We start from the raw sequence: 18,860 nt of genomic DNA on the forward strand, positions 1-18,860 counted from the left end.
AGTAAGGCCACAGGTGGATGGTGAACGACCCCTCCCAAAGGGAATAAAAGAGGAGCGAAGGGGGAGTGGAGTTTGCAGGAGACAATTAGTTCATTCCTGCATTCTTGCCAAGTATTGCGGAGGCGTCTGAAAGATATCCGTCTGGCCACTCTCCAAGCCTGATAAAGGTCGGTAATTGTGAACCATCTTGAAAGACTGTGGGAGAGGAAAGACTTTGCTGGAGAGAAATTCAGTAGAAATTAAATAAAAAGGGTTTATTGGGACGAGGACTAGGCTTCGTGCTGCTGGAGAATCCTAGTGTCAGCGTTCCAAATATCATGCAGAATTAAATCAGAGTCCAAGGCAGAGCTATCCTTAAAGTTCCAATTTAATAAGACAGACATGTTGGCACATCTGTGGAATCCCAAATCTAAAAGCCTCCGGGGATTCCACCCAGTTGAAAGTTCATGATCTTATCCCCACGCCCATAAATCCGTCACATGGTCCAATCTTCTTCTGCCACGCTGGCATCTCCACCCAGCTGGTTCCGGTCAGGTGCAGAGGTGCAGAGACAAAATATGATCTTGGGCTTCTAGAAAGGAACGACGACAACACATTCCACGATTCTACTCCTTTCTATTCCCCTCCTCCCAACTACTACACTAATGAAACAGCATAGTGAAATAAAAGAGAGTGTGGCAGGCCAAAGATCCTAAAAGGAACATAACTGCAGGCCTGACAGCTGGCTTCAGGGGACAAGTCATCCTCTCTAACCTTTGTTATGTTTGTCCTTGTCTTGAAAGGTATGTAGGAGAACTAATTTCTGATGCAGAAGCTGACGTAAGGGAAGACGATTCATACCTGTTCGATCTAGACAATAAGGTAAAGTTAAAAACTGGGGCTCAGAGGACAGAAAGATTGTTTCTTACATCTATCTTCATACCGGTAGTCCTCGACTTACAGCGGTTCACTTAGTGACCGTTCGGAGTTACAACAGCACTGAAAATAATGACATTTTTCTCATTTATGACCATTGTAGCATCCCCATGGTCACGAGATCAAAATTGACATTTCCCGTTGACTCGTATTTATGATGATTGCAGCGTCTTGGGGCCGTGCGATCCCCTCTTGCGATCTTTCCGACCAGCAATGTCGGTGGGGAAGTCAGATTCACTTTAACAGCCATATTACTAACTTAACAACTGCAGCAATTCACTCAACAACTGTGGTCATAAAACGGGGCAAGAAGCCAGGCCGCGCAACCAAGCAAAACCCCATGAAGGCAGCGCACGAAACCACACACCCCCTCCGATCCACGGCAAAACCTCTCTCCATGGAACCAGTCCCTGGTGCCCAAAAGTTTGGAAGCTGCTGCATTAAAGCAATGGTCCCCAACCTTTCTGGCTTGGTAGACTGGCAGGGGGAGGAGAGGGTCCTGTGTGAGAGCCCCCAGCACCCATCAATTGCACAAGTTGAGCTAAGCACACACATGGACGCCCACCTCCTGCTTATGCAGTCCAGTTCGCAAACAGGCCGCAGCCTAGCTAGTGGGGAGCAGGGGTAGGGGACCCCTGGATTAAAAAGCATACCTTTTGCTGCTATCTAAAGGTCATCTGGGTTTTTGCAGCCTACAGCTGGTATCTCTAGGACTTTTGCAGCCTGCCAACTCCCTTCCTCCTAACAGCAATAGCACTTAGACTTCTGTACCGCTTCAAATTGCTTTACACCCCTCTTTAAGCGATTTACAAAGGCAGCCTATTGGCCCCAACAATCTGGGTCCTCATTTTACCCAGCTCGGAAGGATGGAAGGCTGAGCCAACCTTGAGCCTGGTGAGATTTGATCTGCCAAATTGCAGGCAGCCGGCAGTCAGCAGAAGTAGTACTGCACCCTAACCACCTCACCCCATGAATCCTGTGTCCCATGAATCCTATATATAGATAGCAATGTTTCTCAACCTTGACTGCTTTAAGATAGCTCCCAGAATTCCTTAGCCATCTGCTAAAGGTGGTCCTGAGGATTCCTGCCCTCTTGTTTCATCTAATTGGACAAGATGGACCTGTAAGTTCCCTTCCAACCATAGGTTTCTTCTAGTACTATTCAGAAGAGTTTGGATAATACTCCAAAGTTTGTAAAAAACATTGTTGACTAGATTTGAAAAAAAATGACAATGAATGATACGTATATTATCCCCTGCAGCAAAGAGAAGCAGAGATAGTGAAACTGATTCCTTTATCCAAAGAAGAGAATATACCATATTTAATTTTGTCTCTATATTGCTTCCAAATTTGTGCTTACAACAAGGGGGGGGGGGGGGAATGAAACTTCGATTCTGTTTTTGTAAATTAAACTGGCTTATTGTTATAGAAACGGCGTGTACATACCCATTGTGTAAAAGCAACAAGTTGTGGTTGTAATGTTGTTTACCTTCTACTATGTTAAAGATGGGTGGGTTGCCACCGCCGTTACTGCCGGTTTGCTGCGCACGTGCGCAGTTGCCTATAAATTGTTCTCCGCACGCTCGGAACATTAAAAAAGGACAAAAAAAAGATGTCAGCAACAGCATGGGTGACGGGGAACTGGTTCGAGGGCGTGGCCAGCCAGCCATCCCTACCAATTCGCGACCCAGTAGTAATTTCCACTATTGGTTTGTGTGAACCGGTAGCAACTCACCTCTGGCTAAAGAGAGTCGGAAGTCAGTGCCCTTTTCTTTTCTTTTCTTTTCTTTTTCTCCCAGGACACTATATCTCTACTTTTTCTCTCCCTCTCTTCTTATTTTTTCATACTTTTTTTTTCTAATTAAAAAACGAATTAAAAAGTTAAATGTTGAGAAAAAAAAAGAAGAGTTTGGATCATGGTTGGCTTTTCCTCCTGCAGGACGGCGAGGTTTACTGCATCGATGCCCGTTATTATGGCAATGTCAGCCGTTTCATCAACCACTTGTGTGACCCTAATATCATCCCCGTACGAGTCTTCATGTTGCACCAGGACCTGCGCTTCCCCCGCATCGCTTTCTTCAGCAGCCGGGACATTCAGACTGGTGAAGAACTTGGGTCAGTCTTAAGGGAATTTGTGTGTGGTGTGTGTATCTAGGACCGCGATGGCGAACCTATGGCATGCGTGCCACAGGTGGCACGCGGAGGCCTCTTTGCCGCTGCCCCAGCTCAGTTCCACTGCGTGTGCGTGCGCGCCTCCCACCAGCCAGCTGATTTTCAGGTCTCTGCAGCAGCACGTGCTGTTTAATCAAAACGCAGTTAAAACACTATGCAAGCCATCGAGAATATAACCATAGACATCCAACAGGGACCAGAAGGGCCTCACAGGAGCAGATAGAGGTAAATCCTAGAGAGGCAGGAAATGCATCACTGAACAAGAGATGAATGCTAGAGAGGAATACATATGCATACGATGCAGATATAACACTCGTAACAGCATACGCATGCACGGGGAGAGGGGGGAGTGCAGGGGGGAGGTGTTCACACACACACACGCTGTTTTTGGTCCAGGGAGGCTTGCTAGGCCCAAAACCGGGGTGGTGATGAGGGTTGTGTGCGTATGCACCGGGGGGGGGGGGGAAGGGGGCAGTTGCGTATGCATTGTATTATGGGGTGTGGGCATGTGTGCGTGCTTTTGGCACACAAGGACAAAAAGGTTAGTCGTCAGTGATCTAGGATGAAACGGCATTGTGTGGAATCATCCAGAAAACGGTTGCAGATTCAGAATGCTGGGCGGGGGGGAGATGCACTCTCTTGCATGTATCTTCATGGTGACTCTCAACATTTAGCACTTTAAAGTGCCATCGGTAACTCCATCCTGAGGCATGAAATAAAGGAGCCCCAACCCCCATCCGCCGTGATGCAGGAGGCCAACTAGGCTACGCCCACCCAACAATCGGGCAGAGGACCCGTTGCTGAAATTTGTGAAGCCCACCCCTGGACATGACCCATATGAGATGTCTTGTCTTACTGGGTTTTGAAAAGCTAGGTAGTTCCAGTTCTCAAGATCAACTTAAAGTCATTTTTATGCTCTTTCCCTCCTCCACCCCCTTGTAACCTGTGCTGCAGATTTGACTACGGGGATCGTTTCTGGGACATCAAAAGCAAATATTTCACCTGCCAGTGCGGTTCGGAGAAATGCAAACATTCGGCGGAAGCGATTGCCCTGGAACAGAGCCGCCTGGCTCGCCTGGAGGCCCACCAGGATGTGCTGCCGGACAGCAGCAGCTTCCCCGCCTCTCAGGTTTAACCTGAGTCCTGCTGCCCCTTCTGCATGTGAAATCGCTTCTCCCCGGCCCCACCCCTGACTTCCCCTTTTCTCCACCACCCCCACCGTGGACTTCCTCTCGGCTTGTCGTTTTGGAACACGGAAGCTGCTCCGCTCCAAGAGGAATTTGCCTTAAAGCGATGCCACGTTGGTGAAAGGAGAGAAGAAAACAGAAGAAGCATGTCTGGAGAGAGGTGGGGTGGGTGGAGGGGGGGGGTGTCCCCTGGGTGTGAAAGGAAATGAAACCTCTGCAAGAAAGACAACCTTTGGCCCAGGAGATCTGAGCTCCTGAAAGTTTTCCTCACAATTGATGCTCCCGCAATGTCTGGCACTCGTGATCCGCTGGAGAAACAACCGTGGGAGACCAGAGAACAGGGTGGGGGTGGAGTGGGTTGTATGGGTGGGTGGGTATCCTCTTCGTTTGATTTTATTTTGAAGTGAAGGCTGAGGCCGGTGCCGTTTTGCCCTTTTACTCCTCCCTGCGCTCACCGACTTTCTTACGTGACCCAGCCAAATCTTTTGACACTTGCCTCTGTGGATCTACAACAACTCACCACGGCCAAACTGCTGCGGCCAACTGGCCACGGGACGAGAGTTTTCAAAGAACTAATCCAAGAGAGTCACTAAAGGAAGAAGTGCCAAAGGAGGAGAGGGACAAAGTCAAACGCGAACGGCAAAAATGAAAATAATTTTTAAAAGGATTTTAATGATTTTAAGTAAGTCAAATTGTTGAGTTGGCTGAGGCGAGATTGTCCCGTTTTGTGCCTCTGTTTCCTCTGTCTGGGGGCAGCCAGCAAACGCAGGAAATCAGGAGTGCTCTCCAGCTTTCTGGGCCAAAAAAGCAACTTCCACCAGAGGCTTTGGGAATGCTCTATTTTTTTTAATTGTATTTTATTGAGTGGAGAAGCAAGGAGGGTGTCCAAATTCCACTGCAGGCAGGTTGTGCGTGGTGTTTTGTTGTTGTGTTTTTTTATGCATCAACACATTCTGGGAAGGCTTACAAGTTTAGAAACCAAGCGTCAACTTGAAAGGCCTTTTTTGCCATCACCCAGTGCAGGGGTCTCCAACCTTGGCAACTTTTAAGACTTGTGGACTTCAACTCCCAGAATTCCTCAGCCAGCTTGCTGAGGAATTCTCAGGAATTCTGAGGAAAGCTTGCTGGCTGAGGAATTCTGGGAGTTGAAGTCCACAAGTCTTAAAAGTTGCCAAGGTTGGAGATCCCTGACCTCTATCTAAGTATGCTTGTGCTCCTGTATGGAAATATGCTTGGCTGGCTGGCAGAACCTGTGCCTGTAGTGTCCCTTCTCCTTGGGGGCCAAGCTCATTTTGGATCAAGGTTTACTTTGGAGTGGGAGCAGTGGCTTGTCTGCGCTCTTTGTCTTCGAGTGGTTTTTAAAGTTGCTTTGTTTTTAAAGTTCCTTTGTCCCTCTTCAACCACCGGCAAGACAGGTTTGACTCGGTTTGGAGGGCCAGCCTTATCTCTGTCTCTTTTTGTATGGGTTTCATAACGGGGGGTTTTTTTATAATGTAATTTTCTCCGCACCATAAAACTAATAAAAGTTGGCAACCGGGTGCATTTTGATACGATGAAAAGCAACAGCAGCACCTTGAATGTGATTTCGTCGCTTTGTTCTCCATTCCTCGGTCTAGGACAGCGATGGCGAACCTTTTTTGGCTGATGTGCCACAAGTGGGGGGAGTGCAGGGGGGTCGTGTGCGGGCGTGCCGCACCCATAATGCAATGCGCAACCCCCCAGTGTGCATGTGCACACAACAGGCACGACCCCCCCATTTTTACATGCTTTTTTCGCCCTCCCCAGGCTCCAGAGGCTTTATAGGAGCCTGGGGAGGGCGAAAAAAGCCTCCCCTGCCCCCACGGAGGCCCTCCGGAGGCTTCAGGGACCGTCCGGAGGCTTCCCTGAAGCCTTCGGAACGCTTAAAACGACCCTCTGAGCAAACCGGACAAAATGTTGGCTCAGAAACTCTGGCATTTGAAGCACGCAAGTCTGAAAGCTGTCAAGTTACAAGACCCTTGCACCCCTAACCCTTTAGAAAAAAAACCCAGGGATGTTCAAGCTTGACAGCTTTAAGACTTATGGACTTCAGCTCCCAGAATTCCTCCTCCAGTCATGTTGGCTCAGGAACTCTGGCATTGAAGTGTGCAAGTCTTAAAGCTGTCAAGTTACAAGACCCTTGCACCTCTAACCCTTTAGGAAAAAAAAAACCAGGGGTGTTTAAACTTGACAGCTTTAAGACTTGTGGACTTCAACTCCCAGAATTCCTCTCGCTCTTCATCTTGATGATGTGCGGACGGGCGGGGGGAGGGAGCTGGAACCGGTTCTAAACAGCACTGTAGATTTGTGGAACCTCTTCTATAGAAGAGGTTAGAACTAGCAGGAACCCACCCCTGCCGGTCTCCCAAATCCACAAGATCCAGAGCTAATCAGATCCTATTGGCCTCAGATATATATAACCCAGGTTGAAATGCTACCGGTTTGGACCGGTTTGCCTGAACCGATAATAAAAATTGCTACCGGTTTGGGCAAACTGATATTTCCGACGATAAGCTGGATGACGATCAGCTGTGATGTGCGATTTATATTACCATATTTTTCGGAGTATAAGACACACCTTTTTCCCCTCAAGAGGCTGAAAATCTGGGTGCGTCTTATACACTGAATACAGAAAATTTTTGCCTCCAGAAACCCCGTCCTCTTCACCAAAATGGCTGTGCAGAACCTTTAGGAGGCTTTCAGAGTGCTCCTGAAGGCTAGAGAGAGCAGAAATGAGCGAAAAACAGGCCGTTTTTTGCTCAATTTTGCCCCACCCCCCAAGGAGCACTCTACAAGCCACCTAAAGTCCCTTTTTAAAAAAAAACAAACGGTCTGTTTTTGCGAAAAACGGGCCATTTTGGGGAGGTCTGCAGAGTGCAAAAACTTTTTCTTTTTAATTTGCCTCTTCAAAACCTTGGTGCGTCTTATACTCTGTAAAATACGGTAGCTAGAATTGTCGGATTTCCTGCTTTCTAGCTAATATAAATCACATGGCACAGCAGATTTCCTCCCCCCCCCCCCTGTTCTACTTACCTTTGCAGGCTCGGAAGGCTTCAAAATGTCCCTTTTTTAGTGGTGCGTGGGCGTGCCTCAGGTAGCAGACTCACCAAACCGGTAGCAGACTCCAGAGGATTTCACCACTGATATGGTCCCCTAATGTTCCCATCTCTTCCTGTGTTTAAACTGAACAATGTTTGAAATGACAGTCATTTAAATTATTCACTGCTGCCCTTTTTTTTAAAGTTTTTTTGCCCCCTTTCAAAGTCATTCATAGATATAGATTCTTATAATTGCTATTTAACTTGTATCTATTCATCATTAGTCTCTGTACTCATTTTTACACACACACACACACCAGTTTGGGTCACTTTCTTGCCATCCCGTGTCTCCATCTTATTCTGCAACAACCTCACTCCTTCCATCTTCTCAACCTCTCTTCTCTGCCTTCTTTCTCCTCTCCTTCCTCCTTTCTTCTTCTCCTCTCTTTCCCCTGCTCCTCCTCCCTTCTCCTCTTTCTTGCCCTCTCTCCTACTCTTAATTCCCCACCGTTGCTTTCTCTGCTTTACCCTTTCTTTCTTCCTTCCTTCCTTCCTTCCTTCCTTCCTTCCTTCCTTCCTTCCTTCCTTCCTTCCTTTCCCTCCTCATCCCCCCTCCTTTCCTTTGTTGCCCTTACTTATTTATTTTCTCTGATGGTTTCTCGGGGTGGCATTTCTGCTATCCCAACTTTATATTTTCATATAGATCATTTTCTCTGTTTACATTTTATTTCTAATATTAGTTCCACTTATGTCATTTTTCCGCTTGTGTGTTTGCATTTTAACATTTTTTTAATTTCCCCCTCTCCCTAATTTAATAATGTGTCATCTGAGATATTTTATTTCATGTTTTGTTCCTTTCTCTTTTTATTTATCTCTTTTTTTTCAAGCCAATCGTAAAATCGCCCCCATGTCCTGTAGTACACGGATTCCTCTTTCACTGCTGTCTTCATGAACGGCTACATTAGTGAGAAGCCACTGCTTTCCGTTTCATGATGCAGCTAGCCCTTCACAGGTAGTCCTCAATTTATGACCGCTTAGCAAGCATTTGAAGACACGATGGACCTCCACCTCCCCCCACCAACAAATGGTACTTAAAATTGAGTTCTGATGACTACCCTCAATCAGAGAATTGTATTTTGGGTGCTTGGCAATCAGCCCATACAGGTAAGTCCTCGAGTTACGAAGACAACTGAGCCCAAAATTTCTGTGGCTAAATGAAACATTTGTTAAGTGAGTTTGCTCCATTTTAAGACTTTTCTTGCCGCCATGGTTAAGTGAATCATTGCATTTGTGAATGCAATAGTGACATGGTTAAGTGAACCTGACTGCCCCATTGACTTGCTTGTCAGAAGCTTGCAAAAGTGGATTACATGACCCCAGGACACTGCAGCCGACATAAATATGAACTTATTGAATTTAATTTTCATCATGTGACAGGGATGTTGCAATGGTCGTAGGTGTGGAAAACGGACACAAGTCACTTTTTTCAGAACCGTGGTGACTTTCAACAGTCGCTAAGCGAACTGTTGTAAGTCGAGGACTACCTGTATTTACACCCATTTGTAAACACATGATTGCAATTTACTATGGTTTGCAAAAAAAAAAAAACCAACCCAACCAGGTGTTTATTTCTGGCAAAGCGTGTCAAATATTGCATTAGCTTTTCAACCAACGGGTTTGTTTGGACCATTGGGCTATTTCACCACCACAAAATCGTGAAGTTGGGTCCAGTCACACAGTAACCCAGTTTGCAACCATCGTGACTTAATGACCATAGGCACAGTGGTGCAGTGGTTAGAATGCAGTACTGCAGGCCACGACTGCTGCCTGCTGGCTGCGTGCAATTTGGCAATTCAAATCTCACCAGACTCAAAGTTGATCCAGCCTCCTATCCTTCCAAGGTGGATTAAATGAGGAGCCAGATTGATGGGGGTAATAATGCTGATCCACAATTAAATCAGAGTCCAAGGCAAAGTATTACTCAAAATTCCAATTTATTAAGAGAGCCATGTTGGCACATCTGAGAAAACCCGAATCTGAAAGCTTCCCGGTTTTCTCCACCCAGTTGAAAGTTCAAGATCTTGCCCCCATATCCACAAGTCCATCACATGGTCCAATCTCCCACTTCCATGCTGGCAGTTCCACCCATCCAATTCCAGTCAGGTGCAGAGGTGCAAAGACAGGATGACCTTGGCTTTCGAGAAAGAATTTTGTTATGGCTACATATCATCTAACTCCATACAATGCCCCTCCCATTTTCTCACAATAGAAAATGCATAGTAGAATAATAGAAAGTGTGGCAGGCCAAAGATCCAAAAGAAAAGATGGCTGCAGCCTGACAGCTGACACTGTAAACTGCTTAGAGAGGGCTGTATATAAGTCTAAGTGCTATTGCTATGTCTCTTCAGTCCACTATTGCTATCATGGGCAAGATTAATTACAGTTATAAATCGAGGACTACCTGTATCTGGCCAAAGTAAGTTTTGGAAGTTAAGGCTCTTATTGTCAAAAAAAAAAACAAAAAAAAAACCCTTGCTCATCTGTAACCTCGGACCTGTGAAGAAGATCTTAAGGACTAATAAGTTACTAATTGAGTGCCCAACTTTCAAGACACTCTGGGTTAATTTCAGAAGACAGAGATTGGTAGGTAAAGCTTTGAGATTTTTTTTCCCTTGGGCAACAAGGAAGATTCTACATTTTATTCAATGTGTTTATTCTTTGGAGTGTACAAAACAGCACCTCCCGTATTCAGCAGTTGTGGTTCAGTGACTCCCAGGGGACGGAGCGTGCAAAAGGCATGTCCAACTCAGATTGTCATTAAACTTGCCGGGAAGTTGTTGGTATGAAGTCACTGGTGCCTTTGTAGATTATAACTACCTGTTTAAACTGGAGGAAGTTTGGGTATGGGAACTGCTGGAATAGATTGACGTAGAAGAAGGTGTGGCTGACTAGCCAGTCAGAACTTTGAGAACTATATATATATATGTGTGTGTGTGTGTGTGTGTGTGTGTGTGTGTTACAACCCCTGGTATGCCCAAATATGGGAGGGAGCTCACTACTCCCCCTTTCTGTCCTTCGGCTCATTATGAAAGACCATCCAGGCAGAAAACCATATTTTTATTTTTAATGTTGCCTTTGCTATGTTTGTGTTGTAGTGAGCTCCCTCCCATATTTGGGCATACCAGGGGTTGTAACACAAATACATACCTATTTCCCTGGCTCAGCTGATAAGGAGGAGAGCCTGTGGCTTAGTGGCTAAGACACCTGCCTAATATGTAATACAGCCCAGGTTCAAATCCCAGTAAGGGTATGGCTAGCTGATGAGAGCTAAATAGCTTGAAATAGATCTATACTAGTCTCCCTTTATTTATTTATCAACACAAATCACACACACACACACACACACACACACACACACATATCTTCAGGCTTGATTGCCTCTCACTTCTGTAAAGAGGTCCTGTATTCTTTCAGACTTTGCCAATGGAGAAAACTTATCTGTAGGAAACCAGGAATGATGGGCTATTGACTTTTTTTTCCCCTGCCACCCAAGTAAGCTTAAAAGAGAGGAGATATTTTTTTCCCCTACAAAGCATCGAGAGAGAGAAAAGCAGGCAAATTTATATACGTATATAAATGGGTCTGTGTGTGTGTGTGTGTGTGTGTTCCAGCATAACTCTGGAATGCCTCGAGCAATTTCAACCAAACTTGTATACAAATGATTTGCTCTCTGGAAACAAATACTGTGGGGGTAAGACACTTCTAACACCCCTCGGGTGTGTGTTCTATTAGGATACAGCCTGTTGTGCCTTAAAATGGCTTCTCCTGTACTGCCTTCAAATGGCTTCTACTGTACAGCGCAATGGAGGTGCCATGGTAACAGCTTCACAGTACTCCACAAGGGGTCTGTCTTGCTTTGGTAAGGGGGAAAAAAATCCAACATTAGAAATTATGTTTGGTCCGGACATTTTCCCCCTATAAATAAATACCCGGGCAATGCCGGGTTATCACCTAGTGGAAAATAAAGAGTATAGAGCTAGCACCCGAGGCTGAGGCTGAGGGGAGTTGGAAGTGCGACACCACAGGGAACTGGAGAAATTGGGTGACATGACTACGATACCCAATAGAGAAGTGATGCGTATCCTTGAAATGAGTAGATGTATTTCCTTGTACAGTGAAAACTTCCAGCAGAGGGTGGAAGTAGACGAAAACTTGGTCCCTTCAGGAGTGATGAATTGGTTCAGAAAAGAACTGGTTGCTCTTGTGTAGAACACACATTTGACCTACCAAATCCCCACTTTAATCTCTAGATGGGTTGGCAATCGGCTCTCGTAATCCCCGCTGATTGATTACAGGTATTTTGGAGCTGCTTCAGGGAACAAAGTACAGCACGTAACTTTAAAGGTATTAGCAAATTCTTAGTATCTCAAAATCTATTGACTTGCAAACACAGGTAGTCCTCCACTTGTAACAAGTTCATTCAGTGACCGTTCAAAGTTACAACTCCACTGAAAAAATGAGGACATTTTTCACAACTACAATCGGTGGTGGGATGCTGCCAGTTTAACAACCAGTTTGGTGAGCATGTGCTTTGCGCATGCATGCATACTTTGCATGCACGCATGCTTAAAATACCTGTGTGCAGTCCCGAAAATGGAGCACTTAGAAGCTCATCTGCTTACCTTCCAAGTCAGCAACGGGAAGTAGAACAGTGAGGAAGGCGGAATCAGCTGTGCCGCGGGATTGAGGTGAGCTAGAAAGCAGGAAATAAAGGACATGATAGGGCAGGGGCAGGTGGGCGGGGCCAGCTGATTGTCTGTTTCGCCGGAACCAGTCCAATCCGGCTGAATACCATCTCTGGCTACAACCTTTGCAGCATCCCTATGATCCCGTGATCAAAATTGGCAACTGGTTCGTACTTATGGCCGCATCCCGGGATCATCTTTATGACCGTTGCTGTGCCCCAGGTTCATGGATCCCCTTTTGCGACCCCCTGACAAGCCAAGTCAATGAGGAAGCCAGATTCACCAAACAAGCAGGTTACCAACTTGTCAACCGCAATGATTCACTTAACAACTCTGGCAAGAAAGGTCGCAAAATGGGGCAAAACTCACTTAACACGTTCTCCCTTAACAACATAAATTTTGGGCTCAGTTGTGGTCCTAAGCCGAGGACTACCTGTACAACCAACAATATAGACACTACCGCATTCGTGAAAATCATAACTTTATATCATTCAGCCATGGTGGTGCAGTGGTTAGAGTGCAGCACGGCAGGCTACATCCACTGACTGCTGGCTGGCTGCAGTTTGGCAGTTCGAGTCTCACCGGCTCAAGGTTGACTCAGCCTTCCATCCTTCCAAGGTTAGTAAAACGAGGACCCAGATTTATAGGGGCCATATGCTGACTCTGTAAACTGCTAGGCACTCCTGCCAGAGAAAAAAGTCAGTACAGTTAATAAACCTGGCCCTCTGGTCCACATAAAAAATATACAGAGAGTGGAGGACTTATCCAGGAGTTTTCAACCTCCTCTGAATCCCATCTTCTTCTGAAAAACAGTTGCAGCATATCCGGACTGTATATTAACCGTATTCTCACCCAAATCCTGTGATGTAACCTTGCTAGAAAATGTTGCAACTGGGATTTTTTTTTAAAGAAAAAAACATCCTAAAGCAGGCATCTGAAACAACCCCCGGACTGTTAGTAAGAAAGCTACATGGTTTTGTCTATAAAATTACCAAGAATTGAGCAACGCTAGGAATCAACATCATAATCTTGAAGCTCAAGGAGTTTGGAGCTCAAAGTCTCAAAAAAGTTCTAGTTAGTACATTAGTACAGGGGTCCCCAATCCCCAGTCCATGAAACCGCACTGGGCCACAGCATGCCAGAAACTGGACCGTGCAAACAAGCGAAGCCCCATCCGCGAAATGGAGGCAGCACACAAAACCACAGACCGACCCGTCTGCGGAAAAACCTCTCCAGGGAACCGGTCCGTTGTGCCCAAAAGGTTGGGGGATGCTGCATTAGTATACAGATCAGTGGTGGATTGCCAATTTTTTTACTATTTGTTCGGGCATGCTCATACACGCACGCGACGCTTCTGCGCATGCGCAGAAGTGTCCTGGCGGGTGGGCGGAGCCTCCCACCACCGCTACTACCGGTTCACCCGATCCGGTCAAACCAGGAGCAACCCACCTCTGATACAAATAGTCCTTGAGTTATGACCATTAGTTCAGCACCTGTTCAGAGTTACAGTGGCACTTGGCAACAGCCATAACACTTAGACTTACTGTATTTTTCAGTGTATAATACAATACAATAGCAGAGTTGGAAGGGACCTTGGAGGTCTTCTAGTCCAGCCCCCTGCCTAGGCAGGAAACCCTATACCATTTCAGACAAATGGCTATCCAACATCTTCTTAAAGACTTCCAGTGTTGGGGCATTCACAACTTCTGGAGGCAAGCTGTTCCACTGATTCATTGTTCTAACTGTCAGGAAATTTCTCCTCAGTTCTAAGTTGCTTCTCTCCTTGATTAGTTTCCACCCATTGCTTCTTGTCCTGCCCTCAGGTGCTTTGGAGAATAGCTTGACTCCCTCTTCTTTGTGGCAACCCCTGAGATATTGGAAGACTGCTATCATGTCTCCCCTAGTCCTCCTTTTAATTAAACTAGACATACCCAGTTCCTGCAACTGTTCTTCATATTTTGTAGCCTCCAGTCCCCTAATCATCTTTGTTGCTCTTCTCTGCACTCTTTCTAGAGTCTCCACATCTGGACTTTCTCTCCGCACATCATCCTTAGTGAAGTGTGCAAACCAACATCTGCATTTCCTGTGTCAGATGAGGAGAGCACATCTTTCTCCTCCTGTCCTGGCCATTGGTTTGGTGACAGCAGTGCCTCAGAAAGTCCATACAGAGAGTGGTGAGGACAGCTGAGAAGAGTATAGGAAACACACTTCCCGTTATTCAAGATACTGCTTATAAGTGCTATGTGCTTAGAGCTCAAAGCATTGTTAGAGACCCCATATACTTATTTACAGTCTATATCTGTTGCTCCCCTCTGGGGAAAATTTCAAAGTATTTCTAGCAAGACTACCAGATTCTGTAACAGCTTTGCTTCCTATGCCATCTGTCTGGTAAAGTCATAAGATTCGTTTTTCTGTCCATCTACATGTATACATCTGGACTATGTGTTGTTTCACTATGTCATATATGTGGGCATATGCATAATTTTGTATTTATTTATTTATGTTGTCATGTTTATGTATATTAGAGGTGGAGACCCTTTTAGAGCTGTATGTAACAAAATTTCATTTTAATCTATGCTGATTAGCGTACATTCCAACTGACAATAAAGTTATTCTATTCTAGAGCAGAATTTTCTATTCTACTCTACACTTTCTTTCTTTTTTTTCTTTGAAGAAGTTTCACTCTCATCAGCTTCTTGAAGCTCCCACCTTCCAGTCAGAGCTGAAGAAGCTTCTTGGATGAGAAGCAAAACGTCTTCAAAGAAAAACCAGAAAGTTCAATTGGCTCTTGGGGACCGGGAGGGGGGGGAGTCACCTTTGGGACAACCATGACCTGGCTAACCGAGACTCTCCATAGACATTTACACCCAAGTTCTTCCTTTTTCGGTACCCGGGAAAGTCCAGCTGGCTCGTCCTGACCTGAATCTAAAGGGGGGTGAAGTGGGGAGACGGTGCAAAGCGAGAACAGCTCCGAGGCGTCGGCGCTGAAGGGGTTAAAGCGGCCTTGGCCGGCAGGGGGCGTGGCCGAGGCGAGCGGCAGGTGAGCATAGCCCGCAGGTGTGTGGCTCGACGGGGGGGGCGGGGGCCGCGGTGACGTCAGCGTGGGCGGAGCACTGCCAGGCAACAGGTTCCAGTTCAGAATCGCCCCGTTCGGAGACTTCTGCGATCGCTCGCCCGCCTTCCATCACTCCCGGACTCTGCGCAGGGTCGCAGGGGAAAAGACGCCTTCTCCGGCTTCGACATGGGCAAAAAGAAAGAAGACAACGAGGCTTCCGACCAGTACGGTGAGGTCCCGCGCTGGATCGCGGCTCTCGGGGGGACGGGGAAGGTGGGGGAAAGTAGGTTGAGGCTGGAAAGTCCAATGGTTGGAGCAGATCCCATCTTTTACCTCCCCCCCCCCTCCCTCTCACCCTGGCTTTTCTTTTTTTAGACTTTTAAGACCTGTTGTGAGGAATGTGAGAAAGGCAAGCAAGGGGAGAGAGCAAGGGAATCTTTGGAAATAGGAGGATTTGGGAAGGAGAAAGAAAGAAAGAGAGAGAGAGAGAGAGAGAGAGAGAGAGGGAGGGGAAAGAAAAATAGAGGATAGGAAGAGAGAGAAGGAAAGGAAAGGGAGAGAGAAAGAAAGAGAGAGAGAGAGAAGGAAAGAGGAAAGGGAGAGAGAAGGAAAGGGAGAGAGAGGAGAGAGATAAAGAAAGAGAGGAAAAGGAGAAAGAGAAGGAAAGGAAAAAGAGAGAGAGAGAGAGAGAGAAAGAAGAGACAGTGAAAGAAGAGAGAGTGAAAGAAGGAAAGAGAGGGAAGAAAGAGAAAAAGAAAGAAGTTTGAAGTTGGAGCTGTTGGGAGGGAAATGTGCCAGCTGTGATCGCTGGCAACTTTTAGCAGATGTCTTCACACTTTTGGGTGGACACACGCCCGGTTTTAATTCCTAGCTCTGCTGGCAAGAAACTTTGGAATTCAGCCAAGAAAGAAGAAGAGAAACTAAATGCAAACTCGGTCTCAGCTGATATCTTTCTTACAATCTGGTCCTCGTTTTAACAACTGCCATTGAGCCCCACAATTCCCTTGCCAAGTGAGACAGGGGCTAAGCGAGTTTTGCCCCGTTGTATGACCTTCCTCGCCACCGTTGTGAAGTGAAACACCGCAGTGGATTAAGTTAGTAAGCCGGTTGTTAAGGGGAATCAGGCCTCCCTGTTTTGCTTACTCAGAAGGTCGCTGCGACCCTGGGCTAATGGTCATAAGTATGAATCGGTTTGCCAAGCGTCTGAATTTTGATCGCGTGACTGCAGGGATGCTGCAAAGGTCGTAACTGTGAAAAATGGTCATCGATCAGTTTTTTTCAGTGACTTTGTAACTTTGAACCGTCACTAAATGAACTTTTGTAAGTTGAGGACTACCGGTGTTTGAAATTCACTTAAAGCAGTTGTGCCCTGGCTGTTCTTTGCTGGGTTTTAGACAGACAATTTTAATTTGAAGGAACTTTCTATTAGTTTCTTAATTTACTACAGTTCAGGTAGTCTTCGACTTGCGACGGTTTGTTTAGTGACCTTCAATTTTACAATGACACCGAAAAAAGTGACACGATTTTTTTTTCCACACGGCCATTGTAGCATCCCCATGGTCACGTGATCAAAATTTGGAATCTTGGTAACTGGTTCATATTTATGGCCGTTGCTGTGCCCCGGGTTCATATGATCGGCTTTTGCGACCTTCTGACAAGCAAAGTCAATGGGGAAGCCAGACTCCCTTAACAGCCAGGTTACTAACTTATCAACTGCAGTGATTCACTTAACAACCGGGGCAAGAAAGATTGTAAAATGGAGCAAAACTCACTTAACCAATGTCTCATTAAACAACAGAAATGTGGGGCTTAATTGCAGTCGTAAGTCGAGGACTACCTCTCCCGACTACCTGTACTTTTGTGCGGATATGTGTGTCTTTGAATCCATCTTGACCTCTGGAGATTGCCTATAGCAGAGGTGTCAAACTTGATTTCATTGAGGGCCGCATCAGGGTTGTGTTTGACCTCGGGGGAAAGGGGCAGGAGGTGTGGCCAGCTCGACGTCACTTGTGTCGAGGGTGCCTGTGGTGGCCCAAGCACTTTGCCAGTGAAAACGGGCTCCCGAGCTCCGTTTTAGGTTGCAATGGCCTCCTGCAACCCTCTGCCAGTGAAAATGGAGCTCGGGAGTGGCTCTATCGAGCTCCGTTTTCACTGGCAGAGGTACCACGGTCCGCTCCTTTGCTTTTCCAGGGTGTCCAGCGGGCCAGATCTAAGCAACCTGTAGGCCTTGAGTTTGACACCCCTGGCTTATACATAAATCTGCAGGATTGTGTGTGTGGGGGGCATTTTGGAAGTGATGTGTGTCGGAATGGGTGTGGTTACGTGTATGCTGCACAACTGGATGTGGATTCTTGGCAATTGCCTGGATTAGTCCCTGCAGTTTTTCTGGCAAGGTTTTGGAAGTGGAATGTATATATGCGTGTGACTTTGATCAGGGTTCACTCCGGGCAACTTCCTGGATTGTCTTTGCAGATTTTGGGAGGCAAGATTTTGGAAGTGATATGCGTGAATGCCAGAGGTGGGTTGCCCTTTTTTTTTATTACTGGTTCGGGCACACGCACAGAACAGTGGTGGGATTCAAATAATTTAACAACCGGTTCTCTGTCCTAATGACCAGCTGGGTAGGTGTGGCTTGGTGGTCATGTGACTGGGTGGGCGTGGCCAATTCAACATCACTCAGGTCAATGGGCGCTTTGCCTTAGCTGTTACAATATAACAAGGGTTAACCAGAGAGGCAGTTTCTATAAGCAGGGCAACAAAGATTAGGCTAGAAACAACACCAGAATGTTTCCTTCCTGCCTTCCTTACATGATTAGCCCTGTAAAGTGGAAAAAAACAAAAGGAGATTTCTTCCAACAACCGGTTCTCGGAACTGCTTAGAAAGTTAACCACCGGTTCTTCCGAATAGGTGCGAACTGGCTGAATCCACCACTGGTGCAAAAGCTTCTGCACATGTGTAGAAGTGTCCGGGAGGGTGGGCGGAGCCTCCTGCCACTGCTACTACCGGTTCGGCCAACCTGAGCTGAATGGGCAGCGACCCACTTCTGGTGTATGCCCTTGGGCCAGTTTCACTGGCAGCTTCCCGGATGGATAGATGGATCTCTGCAGATTGCTTGGCAACATTTTGGAAATGGACTGTGTGCCTTTGATCAGAGTCCTGACAACTTCCTGGAAATATCTTGGCCCGATTTTGGAAGTGCTTTGCCCTTGCCTGCTTCCTAGGGCTGAGAGAAAGGGACTGACTCAAGGTCACCCAGCTGGCTTGGAGCCCAAGGCGAGACGAGAACTCACAATCTCCCGGTTCCTTAACTACTACATCAAATTGGCTGTCTGCATTTTGAAGTGGGAGGGCAGATGTTATCGTATTTATTTTTTTGGTCTTTAGTCCACCTTTGTTATTGTATATAAATTATTAAACATACCAGAGATGGTATTCAGCAGGTTCTGATCAGTTCTGGAGAACCGGTAGTGGAAATATTGAGTAGTTCGGAAAACCGGCAAATACCACCTCTGATTGGCCCCACCCCCATCTATTCTCTGCTTCCCAAGTCCCAGCTGATCGGGAGGGAATGGGGATTTTGCAGTATCCTTCCCCTGCCATGCCCACCAAGCCATACCCACAAAACTGGTAGTAAAATTTTTTGAATCCCACCACTGAAACATACCTAATCCTAGTGGATGAAGAGTCTCACTCGTCCAGGTAGAGTTGTTTGGACGTTGAGTCATGGCA

At 46.4% G+C, this 18,860-nt stretch overlaps 2 protein-coding genes across 5 annotated transcripts in view; both read left to right on the top strand.

Moving 5' to 3' along the window:
* Positions 1–5,845, top strand: part of EHMT2 (euchromatic histone lysine methyltransferase 2) — an 85,654-nt gene extending 79,809 nt beyond the window's left edge. For all 4 annotated transcript variants that reach the window (XM_081934274.1, XM_081934273.1, XM_081934276.1 and 1 more), the window contains exons 26-28: positions 783–861; positions 2,855–3,030; positions 4,042–5,845. In XM_081934274.1, coding sequence (XP_081790400.1) covers positions 783–861; positions 2,855–3,030; positions 4,042–4,222 — 436 coding nt within the window. In that variant the 3' untranslated portion in view covers positions 4,223–5,845. The remainder of the gene's footprint in view (positions 1–782; positions 862–2,854; positions 3,031–4,041) is intronic.
* Positions 5,846–15,187: 9,342 nt separating this feature from the next.
* The window catches only part of SLC44A4 (solute carrier family 44 member 4), an 84,534-nt gene continuing 80,861 nt past the window's right edge, over positions 15,188–18,860 (top strand). Inside the window, exon 1 of the mRNA XM_081934301.1 lies at positions 15,188–15,359. Within this exon, the coding sequence (XP_081790427.1) occupies positions 15,317–15,359 (43 nt within the window). The 5' untranslated portion in view covers positions 15,188–15,316. The remainder of the gene's footprint in view (positions 15,360–18,860) is intronic.

Source organism: Natrix helvetica (genome assembly GCF_964273705.1).
Source record: "Natrix helvetica genome assembly, chromosome: 1".
Lineage (NCBI taxonomy): Eukaryota > Metazoa > Chordata > Lepidosauria > Squamata > Natricidae > Natrix > Natrix helvetica.